Raw genomic sequence first — 24,037 nt, forward strand, 5'->3', positions numbered from 1 at the left:
AGCCGCAGGTGCCGGGGGCCTCGGTCGCCTCCGGGAGGGAGCGGAGTCGGGAAGGCCGGTTCCTCCTTTGAGGTGGTTTGTGTGAGCACAGTGGGGATGCGCTGAGGCATAGCGCCAGGCGAGAGGGGCCAAGGGTGCTTCTCTCATCTGATGTGTCTTGTCATGGCCTCAGTCCTCATCCGTTCCCAAACTCTGCTCTCATCTCTGCCAAACTGGCAGGTGCTATAAATAATTTGAGTGGCAAACGGATATTTATTTATTTTTTAGCTTAGCAGCCAGCATTTCTGTATCTCGCCTTGGGCACTCTCATTGAAAGTCAGAGAATCACAAAGTGCTCAGAGGGCAGAGCCTGAGCTTGGGCACACTGTTTAACTCAAATGGTTTCATGTCCGTGGGCTTTGCTGCCCACATTGATTTATAGCTGTGTTTATAAGTTACGTGAAGTTATAAAAAAGCTATGATATCCCTGCTGCAGGGGGACAGTAACCACAGCAAACTCACTGTACTCTTTAAAAATAAAAATGCAAGGAGGTGACCAGCCAGGTTGCAGCTCTGCTGGATTCAGCAGGGTTCTGTTTTCCCTGTGCTTATACCGCACCCTGTGGACTCTCTATGTACCTGAAAAGCTCCGGTTTTTCTGCTGTTGCCAGGCTATTTTTGTGCCATCCCTGGACCGGTACGTTGGTTTTCCACTGGACCTGTCCAGTTCATGTGGTGCAGAGGAGGTATGATGAACCAACGATAGCATTTCTTGCCTCGGGGATGGATGGATAACTAACAGGCATAGCTGGGTCCTGTAGTAACCGTATTTCTCTCTTCTGCTTTTCTACACTACAGTCCCTGAGAGCTACAGGTCTCTGAACTCGATGCAAAATGACACTGCAGGTGCTGCAGGGATTGTGTTTTGTAAAGCAGCTGGCCAAATCAATCTGTACTCATTTCTCACTTGAGCAAATCACCTGCTGAAGTCCTGAGGAAATAAATGGATGCTGTGTTGAGTAAGGGATTCAGGAATTTGTCCAGGAAGAGGTGGGTAAGTGGGATAGAGAAGCAGCTCATAAGAAATAGTTCCTTTTCTGGGGATTAGGCATTGCTACACCCATGAAGATGATTTAGGTCTGTAAAATGCACTCCACCCCTCAGGTTACTGCAATTAAAATCTGGCATACCGAGAAACACTGCAAAATGATCAGGTTAGAGACCAGAGAGACAACTCAGCTGCAGACTTGAGTTGGTTCTTGATGCTCAATGTCTGCCATGGCAGTGACAAATGTGAATATGAGGCTTTCTTCTGCCCCCTCTGAGTAGGTGCTCTGATTGTCACTCACTCAGAACCAACCACTGAGGCCAGTTTTTGAAAAAAAAGCTGAGCTACTGTTCCAGCACTTTGGTAACATCCGTATTTTCAAAGCAGAGCTGCTAGGGTAAAATTTCAGGACGTGTTCCTTAAAGTGCAATGTGTATGCAAGCCAGGAAGAGCGATCCAGCTGCGCTGGCGGAAGGGATTAATGCCCTCGCTTGCTCATCAGTGCCAGAGATCTCATCCATCTGCCACTGGAACGGTTCGTGTAAGCACTCCCTTAATCTTTAGCTTTAAACCATTTAAATTGTTGGTCTGAACTGACCTAGTTTGTTTTGCCTTTAACATATTAGGAAGTGCTCACGCAAGCCACTGCACCAGCAGATCGAGTCTGGCCCCAGCTCCTACGTGCTGTTGGAAAAGGTCCTGGTGAGGGCTAGTCTTGCCTTTCAGGTCTCGGGTCTGCACCCCATGGCCAGATCCCAGGTGGGACACGTCTTGCCCGACGTTCAGACCCTTCCCTAGGACAGCCCTTTTGTATCTGGAAAGTATCTCTGTTCTGAAGGGTGAGTGTAAAAAGAGTAATTCTGGGGAAATATCTTCTGCTTATTGAGTCTCTCTCTCTCTCTGAACATAACTATTTTTTCAGCATGGAGGGCTTGTAGCCTTTTCCCATGAAATTATTTTAATTCTGTAATCCTAAAATGGAAACCAATCCTTATTTTATACGAGTATGGCTTTTGCTTCCGTCTTACGGCTGCCTTTCTTCGTAGGAGCTGCAATTTTTTTTTTCATTTACACTTGTCCTTTAGAGCTGGCTTGTGCTTTGTTTTGTGTTGTGTAAGAAAAGTTAAATGTTGTAATTTACACAAAATGACTTTTGATCGGCATGATTCAGTGTTGGGGCACCTCAGAACCTGTAAATATAACGTTATTGTGTTACCCGCGTGCGGTAGTCATGGTCCTTTAAGGGACAGATGTGTTAATGGTCCTTCTGCTTGCGTGAGCTCCGCAGTATGTCATCTTCATTTCAGGCACCTCTGACTAACAGAGAAAGAGTTGATCCTGATCTTTTATGGCCAGGTCTGAAATACTGTTCCTAATGGCCTCCTGGTCCTGAACAGCTCGTGAAGAGGGGTGACGCTCCGATTCCCCAAGCAAATCCCACAGTGTCCCCGAAGGCCGGTGTGAGTTGGTGTCTCTGAAAAACTCAAGAGATTTTTCAGTAATGGTCAAGAGCAAGTTTATAGATAATCCTGTTAGTCCTGGGGTAGAAGAGAATTACAATGTATTTTTACTTTTGTTTTGTCAGAATAAGTAGGTTGACCTGTTTTCTAAGGGAGTTTAAACTCTCTTGGGTGCAAGGTGCAGGGAAGCATTTCACTTACAGGTAGGGTCGGGGCGCAGGGCAGATTGCACTCCACTTTGCTGTGGTGGTACCATTTGACAGACCAAGACAGTTGTAACCCCTCGATTCTCATCTCCTGAGAAGGTGAGATCTCCCCTGAGTAGGCAGAGTGCTGCTCAAGTTGGTACTGCTTTGCACCAGCTGAAGACGAGAGTCCTTTACTTCCATTGAACTACATCCCAAATTACTACTTTACAGAATTAAGCCACGAGCCGAGAAGTATTCGGGCCGGGGCTGCACAGAGCACACGTTACCCCTGTGGGAACACCAGTAGGCTGTAAAGGCTCCTGGGCTTGATGAGTAGAGCAAAGTCATGGCCAGCAACAAGCCCACCTTGTGCACAGACAACCACAGCGGTAAAAGCCCAGCTGTGCACAGAGTTGGTGCTGCAGCACTGTGCGTTTGGAATTACTATAGGAATTATTATTCCTATAATAAAAGAAGTGACCTTTTTATTATATATCAGTGTGTACAACCCAGGAATGGTGGGGCTCCAGCGCCTGGACAGGCAGGCTCTCTGGGTGGTACTGTGCCACAAACAGTAAGCTATAATTGAGTATAACCATAAACTTCCATTACAAAAAGCCAGGAATTGACTAGGAATAAAAGCTAATTTCTCAGCCCTACAGGTTCTTCCCTCCAGCTAGGGTCCAGGTCTTTTTGGCAGGGCCACACAGGGAACCGTGCACTCCGACCGCCGGCTCGGCAGCACAAGAAAAGACTCCGCTCTTCAGGGCTGCGTGCCCAGCTGCCTGCCTGCACGCTGAATTCACATGCGCTGTCTAAGGGCGAACTATTCATGCAAAGCAGGGGAAGGCCCACATTTCAGAAAGCGTTGATTTAGGGTGTCTTTAAAAGGGTGGCAGTCTCTGGGGTCGAGGTCTGGGTGCAGTGGAATGCCTATTGTCAAACCTAAAGACCAAAGCGAACGCTACATATTGTGGACCCAAATGCAGCTGGCACAAACCAAAAATGTGCATGTGAGTGCCTTTCTAAGTACCCAGTAATCCTCCAGGGCAAAACGAGGATTAGGTCCCTCTCACAGACAAAGAGGGAGTTCATTTTCTCAAAGATCCCTTGGCCAATACCAAATGAAGTGAGGAACCCAAATGAATGCGAATACTCCTTTCAGAACTCTGCTTGCAAACAGGTACGGCGCCGAAGCAGCTTGTTTGTGCATTTGTGTGGGTCTGTGCAAACACAGCGCGGCCAGATTGTGGGATTGAGGTCAGGTCAAATAAAACCCATCCAATCTCAGAGAAAAGGGAAAGCCAGGAAAACACTGGACAAGTAGGACTAGAGGGTATTGCACAGTCAAAATGCGGTTTCCTCTCCAGATTTTTTCCTGGTGGACCTGAAGGTCAGTGCTCATTGAAATTGTTTAAGTTGGAGTTGTGGAGGTGAAGAGCCCTCCTAGAAGGAAAGCTGTGAGTCTGAATTCATTCCAAGTGACTTCTCGGCCTCTGTGTTTCTTTGCCCTGAAACACCGCATGCTCGGCATGACCATGTAGGAGCCATTAGATTGAAAGTGATGGGTGCTTGAATGTGAGACACATCCATCCAAAATTTACTATCCCAAGACAGCTCCATGATTTCTTAGCCCTTTAATTTGCCTTCATGCAATGGCCTGTGCATTTAGAAAAGCACAAGCCACCTCTGCACTGTTCCTGGAAAATTTCTTCTTTTCTCTTTTGGTGATTGCCTTATGGCATGAAGATCAGCTCTAGTAATCCTGGCTTAACAGATATCAGCATGGATGCACCTGTGATGCGTACAAAAAAATTTGTATTAAATAGTCCTGTTTCTTAGAAGCAGCAGCCAGCAGCACTCTGAATGGTTTTGGGTGGTGTGGGTTTTTTTTCCCTGAGCTTTGCTGCCCCATCTGAATCCAAGACGTGGATATTATTGTTTCTACTTGAGCCTTGGATCTTGCTGCAGAACTCTGGGAAGAATACCTAATTCGGTCCCAAGATTTGTGTGCTTAATGCGCCTTATTGAGATTTCAAAACCTGTCTTGCTCTGCATTAGGATGAAAAAGTCTTTCCAGGGGTTTTCACAGGTAGAACCTGTTGCGTTTTGAGGTGTCCATGAAATGGCCTTGAATTCCTTATCTGCCTCATTGGGCTGTGGACTTGAACCTGGCTCTTCCTTGTCTCAGGTGAGTGTCCTAAGTGGCAGGCTGGAGATTTTACCTGGGAACTGAGAGACTTTTTCCAGCAAAACCTTTAGTCCAAACTGCATGCCCTCCAAGGAGAAGTTTCAGTTCAATTTACAAGAGTTTTTCTGATGAAAAAATTGTTTTGTCCACATATTTCCAGCTGGTCCTAGCTCTTTGTCTGGCTTGGGGGTTCCATGAGCACAGACTAACAAACCTGTGCAGACGTTGCCATACCAGCTAAGAGCCACGCGTCCTCTGTCCAGGAGAGGACCTGGGCCGTTGTGCTCTGACACACAGGGCACTTCCACTTCAGCTAAAGGAGATTCTGTGAGCGTGACAGATATGTGGATTACAGGCTATTTCTGGACCAGCCGCAGGAGGTAACAAAATAAGAAATACGTAAGCAATCCAGTCTTTTCACTTCAGGCAGAGCAGGAGGATCTGCAAAGCAGCATGCCCGCTGGCGAGTGCAAGGTCGGTGCCCGGGATGAGCGTGGTCTCTCTCCCCTTCTGCAGCCCTGCCTGGGGGAGCCCTCTCCTTAACAGCACGGAAGGGGCAGGAAGGCTTGCTGTTTGCCAAGAGATGGGAGACTGCTGTGGAGGCGGCATTTTCATTCACAAGGAGACGTAATTCCAGCTCATCGGCTGCTAAGAGCTTGCCTGTAGCCTGCAGGATGAGGATAGCCAGAGGTGAAGCTGCCGAACTGTCCTTCTGTCACTGGGCTGAGCTGGGGATCTCCGGATGCCCTGTGACATTGTGTAACGTGGGGTGCTATAAGGATAAAACTTAACCCCTTCGTCTCCCTCCTTGCAGGGTTGTCGGCTCCGAGTTCTGCTTTGTTGCTGCTTCTCCTTATTTTTGTGTCTGTGCTGTGCTGTTGGCTGTTTCTGTAGTGGAGGAGGGTTGCCTCTCATGTTCTGATTTAAGACAAAGGGAAAAAATATCAGGAAGTGCCAACAAATCACTGTAGAACTTGGGAGAGGAGTTCTTTGCTTTGATCTCAATTTCGGAAGCATCAGGGTGTGAGCAGTTATTTTTCTAGGAAAGCTTTTAATTCTGATAGTGGTTATAAACACTCCTGTCGATCCTGATTGATTTAAAAACCCGAATTTAAGCTCCATCCTCTCTTCTAGGAATAATGCTGGGCTTAGAAGTAATGAGACATTAAAAATTACTAACCCTATTAACATTTGGGGGTTTGATCCTCTGGGACTTAGCTCTTCTATTACTGGGGAAGCAAACCTGGCAGTAGTTTAAAATGAGTAATCATGACTCCAAGAGGTAGAACCATTAGAAAAATACCCAGTTTGAAAAATTTTTAAAAAAACTTCCATCTTCTTTAAACATAGTTCCAGGTGCTGTTTATGGGTATCTCAGCCATATCCTAGACTCACACCTGGAACTACAGACAGCTAAGCAGAAAAGCAGAGTATAGGATGGTAGCGCAGACAGAAGTGTAAGGCTGATGTGCTGGAAGACAAATGCTATGAGCAGACAAAACTTCAGAAGTTTGGTTTTGTACAGCTTCCCTGTGTAGAATCTCTCTCCTCTTTGGGAATTGTGGCCAGGCAGCTGAGCTCACACCACAGCGTTTCCTCAATGAGAGCGGTGATTTATGCTACTGCCTTTACTCAGGGAACTATTTTTATGAAACACAGGTTTTAATGCATGGGGAATAATATCTCTGCAGACCCTGGCTGAATTTGGTCAGCTAGTTCAGACATAATGGGGGGGGTGTCTGCTGGGCAGAGGCATGCACCCCCACTTATTGACTAGGCTTGATTTAGGAAACCAATCTCTACTGGAATGTGGAGATTATAAATAAGGACAGGGAAGACCGAAGAAAGTGAGAAAGAAGAGCCAAGAGCCCAAAAGGTTAAGATAAATGCTATGAAACGTTTCAAGAATGCAGGTAACGGGAGGTCAGCGCAAGGCAGATAAGGCGGCCAGAGGAGGTCAGAGTCCTCTGTGGTCAGAAGCAAAGGATCTCCCTAAAACAGCGAATGAGTTCTGCAGGGATTGTGGCGGCTTGGGAAGGACGTGAGGCATCGGATGGCAGCAGCAGGCAAACCAGTCTTGTAGGGAGTTGATTAATACAAAACAAGGCCACCGATGCTTTCCTGTAGGGCTCTGAAGAGGGTGGTAAAAAATAGGGGAACGTTTCTCAGACGCCTGCTTCAGGAAAGGCGGTGCTGGGTGTGCAGAGGAGATACTGCCGCCTGGGTCAAGAGGTGCTGCCTCTCCTTCTGGCGGCTCGTGCTCTCTGCACAAGGAGGAGGCAACCAAGCTGTGGGGCAATGAAACTTCTGAGGAGCAGGCTTTTCTTTCTTAAATCTGTGGTACTGTATTCTTTCGCTGTTTGTCGAGCAAGCATCAAGAAAAAAATCCTAACGGGCTGCATTTTTAGATGAGGGGAAAGCCGAGCAGAGTGTCTTTGTACAGCTACTCATTCACATGTGCGGTATTAAATACCAAAGGAAGCAGTCAGTATAAATAACAATTCATAATTAAATGTGAACTTTGCAGAAAAGGAAAGATTTCAGAGGCAGCTGCCAGCCTCAGGTGGGAGGTAAAGGAGTTTTAAATAGGCTGCGTTCGGCTTCCTGTCTCCCGCTTGCGAGCTTTTTTATGATAACAAAAAGAACAACTGCAGGCCCCTCCTTGCCAGGGATACTTTTTAGCTATGCAATTGTGAGGAGACATTTTGCAACATCCCGAAATAAAATGCAGCCCCGACCTTAAAGAGCATCACAGCAGGCTGGGTGCTGTTGCAGAGAGCCGGCACGCCGCGCCGTCCCAGGGGCAGCTCGGGCTGTAGGAGAACGGTCACTCCAAGGAGAAGGTGTGAGTGGCGACAGTCAAGACGCAAGGTAGGCCCTCAGCGTCTCTGCACTAGGGTGGCTCTTTCCATGATATGGTTGAAGAAGTATCATTATAGAGATTAGCACACTCCGGACCGTCAGACTGAGCTGCCTTAGGAAATTATTTAGAAACATCTTAGAAAATCTTCCGGGATAAGCGGTCAGGTCGCTTGACTGAGTGTGAGGCGGGAAGGTGCTGGGTTTGTGGGTCCTGTTTGGGGGAGGTCCTGACTGGGGCAGCCCTGGTGCTGGCCTTGGCTATTTTCCCTGCTCAGCCAGCTGTGCCCTCGCTGGAGGCAGCCCCGCGTGCCTATCGTCCTCTCTGGCAAAGTACCCGGCGGCGGCCGCTGCTGAAGGGCTGCTGTGCTCCATCCCCGATGTGTGTGTGCTGCACTGGTGGAAGGATCCTCATCTCCTGTGTTCCCCACTGGGCTTGATTAATGGTGTTATTTATAGACTGGCTGATTAGTTTTCAATGTCTTATTGAGCCCGCCGTTCCACACAGAGCTCAGTAATTATCGTTTTTTAAGAGGCTCGGGGAAAAACTCCGTTGCATTTCCTTCTTACCTCCGAACAACAACCCCAGAGCCCATGCAGACACTAATTAACGTTTCTTTGTCTCTGCGAGGTAAACCCCAAAGTTATGCATGCTGGCAAGCACGGGGTTCTCGCTGTGCGAGGGGGAACACCCAAGCTGCTTACCCTCCCGCTGCTGGTAGCCACCGACTGCGAGGGTGGGATCTGCGTGGATCCATACGGGAACGCTTGGAAGTGACTTACTTTGAAAGCTCTGCTCGCAGCAGCGTTTAATCCCTGTTGTCGCTTGCTTTCTTCACGTGTTTCAAAAGCTGTTTTTTTTTTTTTTTTAAAAAAAAAAAGACCCTAAAAGTGCTGAAAGATCACTGGGCTCTGGTGCTGGGGAAGCTGCAGGCGCTTACTTCTTTGTATCGGTTTCTCAGGCTGCTTACTCTTTTTTATGTATTTGGCACAGGGGCAATTTCCCAGTCCTCAATATTGTTATTGGCTACTTCGGAGATAGCTGCCGGGAGAGAAGACATGAGCAGCTTTACTCACCGCGGGAGTACAGCTATTGTGTAGCCTGGGAGAGCCCAAGCCTGCTATTTAGGAAATGAATGGGGAAGTTAGGACTGAGCACTGCTGGAGGTGTGTTAGGAAAGGTCATTGCTGATCCGAGGCGTCTCCTATGAACATGGCAAAGATCTGCTGCTGCTGTGTCAGTATCTGCTTTCAAACAGGAGGTTGAAACGGCACTCTGCGAATTGTCCCAAAGAAATCGCCTTGACTTTGTGCGTGTTGCGGTGTTGTGATGAGGGTTATAGTGCCGTGGCAGTTGGCAGCACTTTGGGACATCCGGATGCCTTTTCCAAAAAGGGCTCAGCACCTGCATTACCCCTCAAAATCAGCAGGAGCCACAGGCATCAGCACTCCTACACGTAAGGCTGCAGGGTCAGCCCCCGGTATTGACCCACCAGATCTGACTCATGCAGGGGTTACCCCGAACCCATGAGGCAGGTATGGTCACAGCCAAGTGCCTGTTCCCCCCTTTTGTGTCACCCTAACATGGTCCTGTCTGCGAGGGATCTTCAGGTAAGCTGTATCTTCTCTTCATGGCCCCGTTAGCAAACCAGGGAGGTGTAAGGGATGGTGTGGGAAACGAGGCCTGAGTAGGGAGGTCAGGATTTACCCCCGAGTTAAGATAAGTGCCTCTGCTGAGATCCTTTCCCCTCTAACAGGGTTCTGCCACGATGCTGTCAGCGAGACAACTCCTTAGGCTTCAGCACGATACGCAGCAGCCTCGCCATGAATTTGAGCCGTGCTTAAATGCTCCCGGGGGCTTTGTGGGGCCCCTTGTCACAGAAATCTCTCCAGGCAGTGTTGTAGGGGCAGAAGTGCAGTTCTCTGTGGCTGGGACCATCTCTCCAGGTTCCCATACAAAGCCTTAAACAGGGGACTTTGTCCTCTAAACGCTACAGCCGTAAACATATTTTGCTTACAAAATTGTATACCTATTTGTATATAAAAGTTGTTTATGTACAGTCTTTTAAATCCTCATCTGTAGCAGTCCTTCTGTCCTTTCTCTATCTTGCAGTGAAATCCCTTCTAAAAATCAGTAGTTTTTCACGGTAAACTCGGTAAGCAAAGAGAATTGGAGCAGTTAACGGCGTTGGTGCTTCCCAGGGCTGCAGTACAGGAGGTTGTGCTCCTAGTGTATAGCAAGGCTGGTACGGGAGCAGGGAGGGGGATCTTTCTGGGGTGAGGAGAGGCTTGACACCGTCTCGGAGGAGAGGGGTGGCAGAGACAAAGAAGAACAGGATTTGACACGTGGAAAGAAAAGGCAGCTAAAGCAGGATTTGGAATAAAATTTGGATGAAGATAAGCAGGGCGAGCAAAAAGGCCGTTCCGGACCGGTTGCTTTCCCTAATCTAGGTGAAAGTATTGCTGCGCTTCCCTGGTATATCTCATCCGCAATGTGAGGCTTAACATTCCTGCCTGGCACGTGGGGGCTTGGGGAGGGAGCGTGGGGGAGGACCGAGCCGGACACAAAGACGGCTGGCCTCTCAGCGGAATGGCATCCAAGCCATCTCAGCTATCCAAAGCCCCAGATGCCGGCATGTGCGCTCAGCCTGCAGCCCGCTAAGCACGCAGCGAGAGGCAATTACAGCGCACCTCGGGCCACGGCCCGCCGCGGGCCGAGGGAGGCGCGGAGGGGGTCCTTTCAGACGCGCTTTTATTCAGCGTGGGGGTTCCTTGAGCGAGCAGAAATTTCAAATCTCTCCTGCGTTTCAGTGCTAAAAATGGGAGTGAGTGGGAATACTGGATCGTTTCAGGCTCTCCCGTACCTGGGGGAAGGAAGGAGCTGAAGTGATGGTTACACGATGTTTGTGTGATTCGGCATGCATGCGATGAAGGGGGTAAATATTTGTTTGCTAACTTTGTAGAAATATCAGTAGAGGGGGGAGGTAGGCTTCTCTTTCTTGCTTTCACTGCGTGGACCTTTCTCTTAGCTTTTTTTCTTGTGTGTTCAGAGCGTTCCCTGAGCTCTCATACGGTGGTTACGTGTGGAAAGGGCATATCCCACAGTGGAACCCCTGAACGCCACACTTCGGGATTTAGAGTCCCAAAACGCAGATGTAGGATAACAAGTTTTATGCCGGGGATGCTGCAGCTGATCTCACTCCTGTGTGCCGAGAAGCAGTGCTGCGCTATTGTGCAGCTCCTCCAAAACGGTTGTGAGGGGCACTCGCAGGGGCTGAGCGCTGCCTAGGTGTAAAGGAGAGCAAAATCTCCCTCTTACAGGCTGAGTGGGCAATGACATAGAGAAGAAAAGGGATACACGTGGCTTTCTGTGACATTTTCTTGCACTTTTTAAAATAGACTGATGCCCCTGCCTTGCCCCCTGGGTCCGTGTATCGCCTTCTTTCCTAAAATCCTTATTAAATGTAGGATACAAGGGCTGAGTTTTTTCTGTGTCGATGTTTACATGGCCTTCGTTTCTTTTGACAGGGACACACATGCAGCAAAGGGATGCACCGACCTGTCTCCCAGCCCACTCAGTCCGGATTGCGTGACCACTGACTTTCAGCCCAGCAAAACCACGTGGTCGGGAGGAGTTAAGTTACGGCTGAAGACCAGGTGAGAACGCGTGTATCTGTGTCTCTGTCTGCTGCGTGTGTTTTGTGGCTGCTGTTCTTGGAGAGCGGCTGGCAAACCCCACTTCCCTCTTGCGGGAGCGAGGACAGCAGTAATGCTGGAGTGGAGCAGCGTGGATCCCCAGCGTCTGCAGCGTTAGGCAGTGGAAGAGGTCCAGGACAGTTTCTTAACCTCACGCCCACCTTTTCCCAAGGCTTCTTTGCCCTCAGCACGGTGTCAGGGAAATGAATTCACCTTTTGGGCCTTGAGTCAAGCATCAACATTGCTGGATGTCAGTAACATCTACACAGGGCTGGGTGTAAAATAGTTTCTGCTTTGGCTGTCAATATGCCTGAGGGTGACTCGCTGAGAAGGAGTCCTGGAAGAGGTGTCCTTTCTCCTCAAAAACTTTTGTCAGTGGTGGTAAAGGTCATCAGAGATGCTGGACCAAAATATCTCCATAGAAGCAGTGTACGCCTGCTGTGGCTCCCCAGCTCTAGGTGCCTGGCTTTCCAAAATCACCAGGCTGCTTCCGAGTCTGTGAGTTTCAGTGGGAGTTCAGCATTCGTGACAACCCCGCTGAGTGCCTATCTGCAGTTTGAAATTATTCACTGTCTTCAGAAGTCACTTTCCTGAATTGCTCGGGGTCGGCCAGTGTTGTGGCAGGGCCTGATTTGCTTCCTTTGTCTATACAGTTTAGGACTAAGTCCTATAGCATTTACTCAGGCATAGCTTTTGCTGGCATCAGAAGAGCCTCTTACATCAGTCAGGTGGTAATCTGGATGACCTCGCAGATGTTTGTGTCTCCGTCTTCTGAGATTTGCACCATGAAATCAAAGCAGTGACTTTTATTGGCAACATTGCATTCGGGCCAGACCTTGACTTATTTGAAGTCAAGAAGCTACACTGATTTCCCATAGCTGGAGGAAATGTGGCCCAGCGCCTGTCGGTGAGCAGCTGAGAAGGGAGCGCGACGTGTGAAGTCACGTTCTGATCTTATCAGCGAGGATGCACTTCTGGAGCAAACTCACTGACCTTAGCGGAGCTGCTCCAGCTTTTAGCCACTGCAGGCAGTTACGGATGCTGACCCTGCACAGCCTGGGTGGCTGCAAAAGGAGGAGAAAGGGCCCAGCTCTTCCGCCAGTGTTCATGTATGTGACCTCACTAAATTTGTATTGCTGTCCTCCAGATGAGGATTTGCACCATTAATTATATATCTCTTGGATAGAACAGATTTTAGAGGCTGAAATCTCTCCTCAAGGAAGTTTTATCAGGGAGAGATTTATCTCTTGACTGCAGTGTGGGACTCTGCAGTTCCTGAGGTATGTGTGTGACAGACAGCAAATTTGGGAAAGGAGCTCCCATACATCCACCACCTTCCTATAGCAATGAGTTATTCGGCATATGCCCTCTGTAAATCCCACTTGCCTGTCGATCTAGGAGCAGATCTTCTCAGAAACTCCGCAGTTTAGCGTTTCACTTGGATTAATATGTCTTTGGATGCAGAGCCAATGTTTTGCTTTACTTTTCCGGCAGTGTCGGAGGCTGTGTCTGCATATCTCAGTTTAACTCGGGCTGAGTTTTGGTTACAAACAGGAAGTTGCTTTAATGTATAAGAATTTGAGTGTGGGAGGGTATTTCAGACACAGCAGCCTTTGCTTTGGCCAGGGCACTGGGTGCAATTCCCCTGCTTGTTTACTTTCCGCAGCCTCACCCTAGGCAATGAGGGCGATGGGCTGTCAGCGGTCCCGATTGGTTTCTGAAATTTGGGGTGATGAATGAATGTCCTTAGTCAAAGGGGAAATCCGGAACTCAGGACCGGTTTCTCAGGTGCTGCAGCTGAACATCTATGGAAAGGAGCGGCACAGCACCTCTGCAGTTCACCCTCCCCAGTGTGCACTCGACGATCGCTCGCTGAAGCTTGCCTCATTTCCTCCACTGCGCAAAATAAACAAGGCCGGGGTGGCATTGCCAGCCAGTGCAGCCACGTTACTGCAGCTCTGCCTCTTGGTAAAGGGCGATCGGAGATGAGGGGGAGGGAAGAATTAGGTCTAGATATCCAGATGCAGGGGTGTCTTTCACCAGAAATATGTTTATTACCAAAGTGCTTAAAAGTTTCCCTGAGGGAGAGGACGGGTTCGTTAGCCGTTCTGTGGCTTGAATTGTGTTAGATCACTGCAGATTTGCTGTTTCACTCGCCCTACTGGTGTAAGTCCCAGTGATATACTCACAGGCAGCCACCTCTCCTGCGGGAGGAGTGTGAAGGTGAATTCCCAGCTAGGAGTAAATCACAACTTCACCTGGCTAGCTAAAAGTTTAAACTCCCCTTGGTACCTTTTGCCTGTTCTTTTCCTTGCAGTACCTCAGCAAGCAGTGTTTGTGCACAGATCCCCCCCCCCAATGTATGTACATATGTACATACATTCAGCCCACGCACCTCAAGGACCTCCTCCTTCTCTCCCGTTTATCATTTCTACATTAGCACTTTGGTGTTGAAGTTTATTAGCGTTGCCTGTGATTTGTAGCCCTGTAACTCCGAGGAGAACCCAGCTACTGTCTGAAACGCTTGCCCTGAAAATCCCCTTGGTTACCTGCCGTGACTCGTTGTCCACGTTACGTTTGGATAATCAGGCTCACAGGGCAGCGTTTCTGCTGCCAGCCACCGAGTTCCTCCTAAGCGCTGAACGAGACTGGGAAAACACATTCCTTCCATTGTTTCTAAGTCTCTCCTGTTGCAAGTTGCTGTGTGTTTGATATCAGGGTGCAAAAGAATCTAAGCTATGCTTGTTTTTCTGTCTTTTTAACTAATTTACTGACTGGAGAAGAATGAGGAAAAATTATTTGAATTAAGCCCGTTGGGCCAACTCATCAGTACGGATAAATCAATGCAGCTCTGTGACTTCTGCAAAGCCACAGGCAGGGGAAGCCTCTGCAGGGTCTGGCTGCTGAGATTTTCTGCCCGTGCTCTGAGAGATGGCATGAATGCCTGGAGAAGACAGGGAATAATAGGGCCCTTCTCAAAGACTGTCAGTCAGTCGGCTTTCTCTTTTCCATGTTTCTTCTTTCTTCCTCTTTTTCCAGCGAAAGAAACAGAGTAAAATTGTAGAAAGAAGAGGAAAGTTGCAGAGGGTCCATCAGTCGCTGGCTCCTCATTCTAGCCTACGCATGCTCTAGGTACCAGGCAGGAGGCTGGCTGGGCTTCCACATGTCTAACCCACAGTCCTGTGTGAACGGCACAGATCCTGGCGGCAAGTACTTTCTCAAAACAGAGATCTGAAATACTTTTTATTTTGCAATTTAAATCACACTTATCGTGTTGCTTGGTAATGCTTTCTTTAAAAAAGCAAGCTGCCAGAAGATTCCAGTAGGACAAAGTCCTTGAAGCCAGTAATCAACAAGAATGAAGCTTGTATACATCACCTCTCACACTAATAACCAAAGCCCCGCTGTTCCTATTCAAGCCTGTTGTCTGGTTAGTGTCAGGGAATGTCAGTTGGGACCCTTTCTTTGTGTAGGGCAAAGTCCTCAATCTAAATATTGCCTGTCAGACATAGGCTTGGGCAAAGGGAAAATGAAGCGGCAGCGCACGGCCCAGTTCCTCTGCGGTAGGCCCGTTGGGTGATTTTATGTAAGTCACTTCACCTCCGGAGGCCTTTGTCTCCTTTTCTGGAAAATGGATAAATACCCCCTTCTTGGATAAGACAGCCAGGGGGTTACAAAGCAATGTGATAACGCTGAGGTGTGATGTGCAAGACATCAAATCATTAATTACAGTGTTTGACTGTTCCTGAGTTCAACTAAGGAGCGACCGTTGCTCACAGCTGCCATCACCTCCGAGCGATCCCAGCACTTCCTTCGGCAGCCTGGGGCGGAGAGCATTTCTTTCACCAAAAGCCATCTTTGGTCTCCTGCAAACTCTGGCAAATTTTGCTGCAGCACTTGACGCTTTCATGTATCCTCAGCCATCCACACCTTGTCCCTTACCAGAGTCAGCCTGATGCTCTGCTCTTGGTCGTTCCCATCCACAAAATAGTCTTTCTGCACCTTTTTCTCTCTGCATGCTTTTGGTGTCAGGGAAAGAAGAGGAGGAAGAGAGACAGGCTGTTTCTTGTGTGTGGAGTTGAGAAGAACGGTAGAAAAAATCTGTATGTACATCCACACACGTGGTTGTCATCTCTGCTTTCACACAGGGCTCTTCTTCCCAGTGGTGTGGTAGGGAGTTTTTCCCAAAGACTTGGCTATGGTAATGGTAGGAAATCGCAGCAGAAACCTCTGGTTCTCTGTATCCTCACCCCAGGGAGACTTCAGGGAGCTTGGTACCTGTCGCCCAGTTCTGACGTGACACTCGGGGCCTGGTCTGATGCAACCCAGACATCCCAAGTGATGTCAAAGGGAAAAAACAAATAGCATCTGACGTCAACTGGCAACAGCATGCAGGCTCGACATTTGCCTGTGCCACTGGGAAAGGGGACAGAGAGAGAAATGAGGCTGGACTGGCCTGGGCTAGAGCCCTGAACTTGGCCGGGGTATTTTTCTCAAGACTTTTTCTTTTTTTTTTTTTTTGGTTTAAGACTGAGACTGCTAAAAACTGTGAGATACTCTGAAGGGATTCCCTGGGTGGGGAGTTGTCCTCAAGAAGTTGCAGAGATTAACATATTGTGGAAAAGAAGGTTGTGTCCTGGTACAGGAATATTCCCACATTTTACCTAAGTGAGGTTTTTTTCAGTGTGTTTTTTACTTAGGGAAAGTTTTAATTTGAGCCTAATGAGGGGCTGGGGGTGCGACTCTCCCTTTCCTTTGTAGGTGAGGAGACACTCTTGTCCAAGATCCATGACATGAAATACTGTTCCATATCCGTTCCATATACTTCAGGTCTTTCTAACGAGTCCTCCCTTTTAGTCAAAATTGTGAAGGGACAGAGCTCACTCCAGATCTCTCCTGGCCCAGACTTTACCAGAAGGGCTCTGTGAGCCTAAAAAGACAGATTCAGTGGAAGACACATCAAGCTGACACCATTATGGTTCGACTTCTTTCTAATTGGCCTCGTCTGTTATGCTTATTTTTAGAACCATGACTGAACCTTAATTAAGAGCGACACTGCTCTGAGTAGATTGTGGCCTCGCTCTGTCGAAATCCTAATAGGCTTCCGAGTGCTTTAGTTTTTCCTTCATGTCCTGCTTAATAGGCAGGCATGGGGACTGCAGCAGCGCGTTAGGATGTCTGCAGAACGTATCCTTGTTAAGCTAGCGCTCCTTTTAGATGTGGTCATCTTGGAGACAGGTCTGCACCGGTGAAAATTCAGATCCTTGTTCATGCTTTCTGTTGATGCAGGTACACAGTCGCCCTGGGGAGGGTACACATGAATTGCTACAACCAGGATCTCTCCATACAGAAAGAGCCTACTGCACTGTGCAGCTCAGGACATGCTGCCTCTGCCACATACTTTTTGTTAGTTTAGAAGTATCACTATCTTGAAACCTTAACCGCTGTGAGGATGATGTGGGAAGGACGGGCAGCTGCCTTCTTGGCTTTCTCTCTTGAGACTCAGTGCCTGGGATTGGATCCGAGAGGTACAGTCTTTGCACTTGTGTCCAAATCGTTCTTCTCTTCTACAGGAGGAGCGGTCTCTGCTGCAGGGCCCCTGTCCCTTCCCGCCTCCCCAGATGAATGGGCCAGGTCATGACTATCCATTCCAGATCCAGCAACCTCCCCCACAGCCACCTGGGCCACGTGGTGCTGGAGGAAAGCTCATCCACAGGGACTGCGGTTATCTGCGATGGTACAGAGTGACCTTCTTGGCCTTAGGTGTCTTCTCTATGTCTTCCCATCTTTCTTGGGCTTGTTAACATCAGCAGCTAGTCAAAACCATCCCTGCAGGTCATGGAGAATGTGTCCCGGTGACCGCTGCTCCTGCCGGGATCCACAGGTGGATTCTGCTCCTTGGGGAGAGATGCTTCTCTTGAAAGGTTTTGCTGCCTTTTATCTTCAGCATTCCCTGTCTCTGCTGAGGAAGACTTTGAAGCTTGCTGGGACAGAGAAAAAATGAGCATAAGGTCAGCGGTAGAAGAAGAATTGTTTACAAATGGCCTCTATTCAGCCCTCTTGGATGATGTGTTTGGTAGATGTGAGACTGATGAAAACGTAACTTCCCTGCAAGCTCTGTGGGTGTGTTGCAGTAGAAATAGATCAGTTTATCGGGACGTTGGTGACTCTGAGTTGCTAACTGATCAGCCTCAACATCCCCTCCCTGGCTTTTACTCATTAGCTTTCTAAAAGGCTGAGTTACATCTTGGTTTTGTCTGCAAGGATAAAATTCGCTCTGTGTCTCTTAAGAGAAGGTGCGTTCCTTGTGAAATCCTCCTCTAGCTTCAGCAGCTTGCTTTGATACTCTCACACTATGGCTAATCTACGCAGCAAGTACATCCCATGATGTGCCTCAGGATCCTGCTCCATGGAAAACCAGGATATGGCATGTGAGGGGAGGGAACTGCTTCCTTCCTGCTTCTCATTCCAACGTAGAAACCGTAGATTGGGTGTAACGACAGTCATCCCCTCGCAGTTGTTCTTGTCGTGGCAGCAGCGGCCGGTGTTGCTGTATTGCTGTGCTCCTTGGCCTCAGCCAAAGCGTGCCGCTGGCTGCTGCCAACCTGGAGGCTGTTGTCGGAAACCTGGGGCAGAGGAGTCTGCAGGGGTTATTTGGACATCTTTTTATCTTTTCTTTTTTTTTTTTTTTTCCCCCCAAAACTGCTCCACTTGGGGGTTTAGGAAAAGGGAAACTTTTCTAGGCAAGTGTAGAAAAAAATTTGGAAAAGCGAGGTTTTTCTCTTTAGTTAAAATTGGGCCTTTTTACACAGAAGTATCTGTGTGCTCTTGGAGGACACGGGGCTGGAGTACATTTGAATTGCAAAGCGCTCAGGTTGTGCGTGTACTCTGGCATCGGTGAGGAACAGTATGTAAAGAATGGAAATTAGGCTGATTACGCTGTTCTGTATGGGTTCAGTTTGTAACCTTGGGAAAAAAGATAAATCAACCTTTCAGTTATACTGTGAAGAAAGCTTCAGATGGCTGTTCTTTACATGCTGATTCATTTGTAGAGTTAGTGCTGAGGTATCTTTATAAAGTTCCATTCCTGTTGTGCATAGAAAGCATAAAAATAATCTACAGAGATGCAGAGAAGAACACGCTCAGCTCTTCTTAGTAAGAGAGTGCTTCAGAGCTGTTAGTGGTGAAGGGCCTCAGAAATGTCAGCATGGGCCTTGCAGGCCAGACTGCATCAAGCCTTTGCCAGACTGCGTTAGAGGAGACTGCTAATGTGCCGGTCACGTTTCTGTCTGAAAATGCTGTGACTAGGCTAGCAACAAGGAGTGCCCCGATAACAGCAGCTGGACAAGATTAAAGACTATCCTTTTCCTTGTGGTTTTCCAGTTTATGGTGTGAATTGGACAGTATCTGGTATGCAATCAGTGTTACAGCTGCCGTGGAGCCATTTAGATGCCAGCATTGCATCAAGGTCCACTGACTTCTCCATGTATCTTCGCTCCAAGGCATTTGTCGTGATGCCAGCCTGACCTGGATGCCCAGGTTATCTGATGACTGGAGGTGTCCATGAGGAACCGGGAGTCTCTTTTCCAGCCTTGGCATTTACAACAGAGGGATCACTTTCTCCGTTATCTGAAGTGGGGAATTTTTTAGTAAAAAGATTGCCCAGATGCTTTCCCAAGTATGGTACAGGTGCAGCCCTTGAGGAACTAGTATAAAGGATGAGGGGATGAGGTCATTTTGTTATTGTTACTATTATTATTACAGTTCTGCATTTTGAAATCCTACAACCTCCTGGAACAACGTGTCAGCTCTTGCTCCTGCTTTTGTTGAAGGCAACTGAGCTACACCAAATTTATACCAGTTAAAGAGCTAATGATTTATTTGTCTTCACTCACGTCAGAAATCAGCTGCTGCATTTGCAAGTTTTATCACTCAGCCGGTTTGTCTGGGATGAATCAGGATCTGTCACTGTGGGCTTTACAAAAACAGTTCTGCCCCACTTGCCAAAGGGATTTTAGTCTTGCGCTGGTTTTTATTGCTTCCCAAAAGTTGTGCTCTGCAGTAAAGCAAGCGTAACCAAAAGCTGTTGCAAAATTGGCAGATTAACCATGTCCAGCTTCCCCTCCATCTGTAACAGGAGATAGCTGTTCTCCTTTAGACGCTGTGGTGCTCACCGGCGTATTGCACTGCAGTTCCAGTCCTTTTCCTTAATTAGGCAATAATAATTATAAACTAACCTTAAGGAAGTAGGGTGAAGCAAGGTGCTATTTTCAGGTGTTATCAAAGGCTGAAGCTAGGAAATCCTTGGTGTTCCCTGCACGCCCACACACAGGCACTGGCAGCATTGGCTGTGCCTTTCTTCCACAACCTCAGAGCTCCGTCTCGAGAAGAGTCTCTCGGTTGATTCAGTGGGGAATGCATCAGGCCCCCTGTTCTCTGCCTTTTGGGGCACGCGTGTGCACACAGACCCTCCGTACTTCCATCCTGCCGCCTCCTTGGAGATCACCTGCGTGAGTCTGCAACATGAGCTGGAGATCATGTGTACCACAGCGCTTCCTCTCTTGGCTTAAGCTCGGCTAAGATTCGGTTACCCTTAATCCACATTTCCAGGATCAGGTAGGTGTGGAAACAATGCGAGGTTATCCCACACTGAGCTGGCATGGCATGTCTTCTGACTTAAATTCACAGCTTCGCTCTCTGCGTGTTGTATTATTACAAGGATATCGACCAAAAGGGTTTAAAATACCAGTGGCTCCAAAGACTGGCTGCACAGCCCTCTTGCAGCTTTTTACTGATCGCATCAAGGGATAACGTGCTTTGCTTGTGATCCTTCAGTGTGCTTTCCCAAGCAAAAGAATAATGCTGGGGGCTCGTACTACTCACAAGTACAAAGAGAGTCTTTAAATCTCTGCACCAGAAAAGGCAAGAATGCGGGTTATTCTTAATAAATGGTTTTGTCAACTTCCCATCCGGCAGTATTCAGCTTCCTTGTTTCTCTGGGCAAGGAGCTTAACAAAAGAGCTCTGTTTTAAACACACCTACACATCTAATGGTAAAGCAGCGCTCGGTTCAGCTCGCCCTCTGTAAACCTCCAGTTCCGCTTTCCTTAAGACAATCCTGTCACAACAAACGTTAAAAGGAAAAGAATGTCCCTTTTTCTTTCTTCCTTTAGCTGATGATGAGAGAATGACCTGCGCTTGTGAAATCTGTATGGAAAACCTGCTGGTGAAACTTTCTGCTAGTGCTTTTCCACGTCATCAAACATCAGCCAGTGCCAGTGTTAACTTGTGCTAGTAAAGGGTCTACCCTAACAATCATTTTTTACTTCGTACATTTTCCTGTATCGTTTCTTTTCACAATCTTGGGCAGTACTAGGAGAGTCCTGTTCCGGTGTCTGGTTTACATCTGCAGAGGTCATTTTAATCTATTTACTGACTTTCTTGGGACATGCTGTACTGTGCAATTTTCAGTGAGACGAAGACTTTAAAGATGTGTCCTATCCTCCTCTTGTCCCGAAGGCTGTCACATTTGGGACTTCCATGGTACATGGGTCCAGTGCTGCTCCTCATTCTCACAGGAAGAGTTAGAAACTGCGGAGATGAGTGCTAGAGCAGAGGGAGAGATTCCCTGTGGAAAGGAGAGGGAGGATTAAGGACAAAAGCCCAAAGGCTGGGACGAAGGAGAGTCTGTGCAGCATGTTCAGGGTACTTGATCGCTAATCCCCTGCTTTGACTTTCCATTGCACCACTATGTGCTTTAAATAAGGTTGTCGGTGTTGGGTTTGTTTCTCCTAAGAGCTGATGGGGGCCTTCCTCAGCATTGGTGACTGAAGCGACCGAAGGCCAGCCATGCCGTGCCTGGGGACGCGCCCAGGCTCACGTGCTGCAGGGGACAGCTGGCCGGCTGCGAGGCCCTGGGGGATGCGAAGGACGCACATTGCTGGCACGGCGTTGTCACGTCTCTTCCTGCATTTTTATCAGCACTGAGGAGACATCAAAACGGCATTGTGCGGGCTTCCACCCCCTCATGGTATTTGATTCTTTAGATGACTTTGCCAAAATGAAGGGAACCTTTTGAGAAAAACGCTCCTTCAGCATCCGTAAGAATCACATGCAGCCGCCCTGCGTGGTGCATCATGTAGGAGTCCACAGGCAGCCCAGTCTGTAAACCGATCCCTGTGAACGGGCCCCCAGGCTCGTCCCCGAGGGGTAAAGGCTTCTGGCTGGGAGGTAGTGAGGAAGACCCCCCACATTCAGTGATAACCTGCTTGTCTGCCCATGCCTGTTGCCTTGCAAATATGAGGGGGAGTGTGTGGTGTGAATGTCAGGAACGGTGTGTGATTACTGCTTGATTTGCTTGAAAGAGACAAGAACATAGCAGCGAAACAGAGGTGAGCACGAGCAATTTTACATGTGGCTATCGGTGTTACTTCTTCTGCTTCTACCTAGGCGGAGTGAAACTCCAGGCCGACCTCACTCCTGGCATTCGACCAAACTTGCAGAGAACCAACCCGATCCCAGCATGATGCAAATATCTCAGGGTACGCTTGGCACCCCTTGGCATCAGCCCTACCACTCCAGGTAAGCACTACGCAGCTGTGGTCCTGGGCTGCATAGGCAGAGGTGTAAAGCAGTCTGCATTTTTGATTTAGTGTCATTTGCCCTGTTTTGACCTATCTTCCACAGATGTAGAAATCGCACTCCCAAGCTAGCATGCCTCTAAACTCATCCCCCAGTCCTATGTCCGTCCTTGTTTCCAGTGTCCTGCTGGCTTCAGAGTGGCTCTGCCTCATGCCCAAGGATGGTACTGACTACAAGATCATGGCCTAAAAAGAGCACAGGAGTGAAGTAAAGGGACAAAAGATGTGGTGGAGAAATGTTACCAGTCACCTCCATGCAACTGGACAGTTTTACAAACAGCCAGGGTTAGGATTAGAGTTAGGAAGGCTTCCATTCCTGTTTGGTTACCCAGATAAAGTGGCCATTATTTCCTGCTTTAAGTGCTCTGTGAGGTGATTACCAGCTCAGAAATTAATTGCTTTAAGAAGCCCCCTTCCTACCAAGATGGGAGCCCACTGTCAGGACATTAATGCAGCTTTCCGTGGATCTGGATGCAGGAGCTGGAGTCCTGCTCTGCATCCTGTGGACTGCCCCCATGTAGAAATGCAGCATGGTTCTTTCCCCAGCAAAGGAAAAGAAATCCAAAGTCAAAATCAGCCTATTAAAAAAAAGGAAGACAAGGGTGTGGGTAGCAGGGCAACCGCGCCCATCAGCATAACAAGCCTATTAAAAAAAAGGAAGACAAGGGTATGGGTAGCAGGGCAACCGCGCCCATCAGCATAACTGAGCCACTCTCAGGAGTAGCCGACGGTAGTGCATCACTGACGATACTCCCAGGGTAAGAAGTTCAGCAAGGGGTTTCCTGGTTTTGGCAATCGCTTTGTGCAGGGCTCAGCTTTATCATAACTGCATGTGCATGGCTGTTTCTCTAAGGAGTTAGTGCAGTGGTTTGTCAGTCCCCAAAAGGCTGAACTAGGAACCTTAGTGCTGTTTAAAGACGGTGGTATGAGGTGCCTCTGGTTTTGGCCATGGATCATGGCCGAGGCAGATTGGAAGCAGTGATGCGGTCCTAGCGAGTTGGGGCTGTTTCTGTGAGGCTACGCAGTGTGGTGAGTACGGGGATGAGAGCTGCCCAGCACAGATGTACCCCTCAGCTACCCTGAGCAGCCCCAGAAGGTTCTTGGTGGTAGTCCTGGGGCACCTTGAGGGGTGACAAGTTTAAATTCTGCCCTTGGAGGATTTTCCCTGAAAAGGCAGAAGGGTTTCAGTAGCAGGAAGCTCTCCCTATAGGCACTGGGATTTAACATCATTTCTTCTACAGGCGAGACTGAGCCTTGGCAGAGGGGAGGAAAAGGAAAACAGAGCATGAAAAAAAGTGAGGAAATGGTTGCAGAAAAATTGTATGTTGGTCTCTGGCCTTCAGCACAGCTCATGCTGTAGCATATTCATTTCCCACCCAGGGGCTTGGCTTCCTCGCCACAGCTCCAGGCAGAGCCTTTGACAGCACAGCTCTGTCTCCTGAGCGCTTGAGGAGGAGCACGGGGAGCATCTAGTGGCCAGCTGGCCAGGGCTGCGCTGGGCATTGCCAGGGAGATACTTATTTTAAACTAAGATAGAGTGGTGAATTTAAATGAGTAAACTAGCTTTATCCTGAGCTTTGCCATACCTCTTTCTGCCCATCTCTCTGTTCCTCTGCACCTCTGCAGAGCTGCTGCTTTTCCCCCTTGCAGACAGGCTTCTTTCTGCCTTTCCTCATCCTTAGCAGCCTTCTCCCCCTGTCTGTCCTTTGGGCTTGTGGGTGTTAATCTCGCAGGGTGGAAGTGACTGTGGCTGGGATATGATCTGGAGCGAGCTTTAGGCTCTGCGGCAGACACTTGTTAGGGAGGGGGCTGTTACAAAACATACCTCCTGCCTCCTTGATTCCCAGGGTGGCTGTGCATCCTCAGCTCCCCCGCTGCATGAAGCTGGTTTGGTTTTGTTACCCCAGTGGATCAAAGCACATAGAAATGGAGCTTGCTTTTTCCTGTGCCAGTCGAGGCTGCAGCTTGTACCCTGGC

The 24,037-nt window shown here is 48.5% G+C and overlaps 1 protein-coding gene across 1 annotated transcript in view; it reads left to right on the forward strand.

The window, feature by feature from the left end:
- Positions 1-24,037, forward strand: part of SHROOM3 (shroom family member 3) — a 151,743-nt gene that overhangs the window by 107,194 nt on the left and 20,512 nt on the right. The window contains exons 3-4 of the mRNA XM_035896957.1: positions 11,254-11,382; positions 21,870-22,001. Coding sequence (XP_035752850.1) covers positions 11,254-11,382; positions 21,870-22,001 — 261 coding nt within the window. The remainder of the gene's footprint in view (positions 1-11,253; positions 11,383-21,869; positions 22,002-24,037) is intronic.

This window comes from Egretta garzetta, unplaced genomic scaffold (assembly GCF_000687185.1).
Source record: "Egretta garzetta isolate BGI_Z169 unplaced genomic scaffold, ASM68718v1 scaffold77, whole genome shotgun sequence".
NCBI lineage: Eukaryota > Metazoa > Chordata > Aves > Pelecaniformes > Ardeidae > Egretta > Egretta garzetta.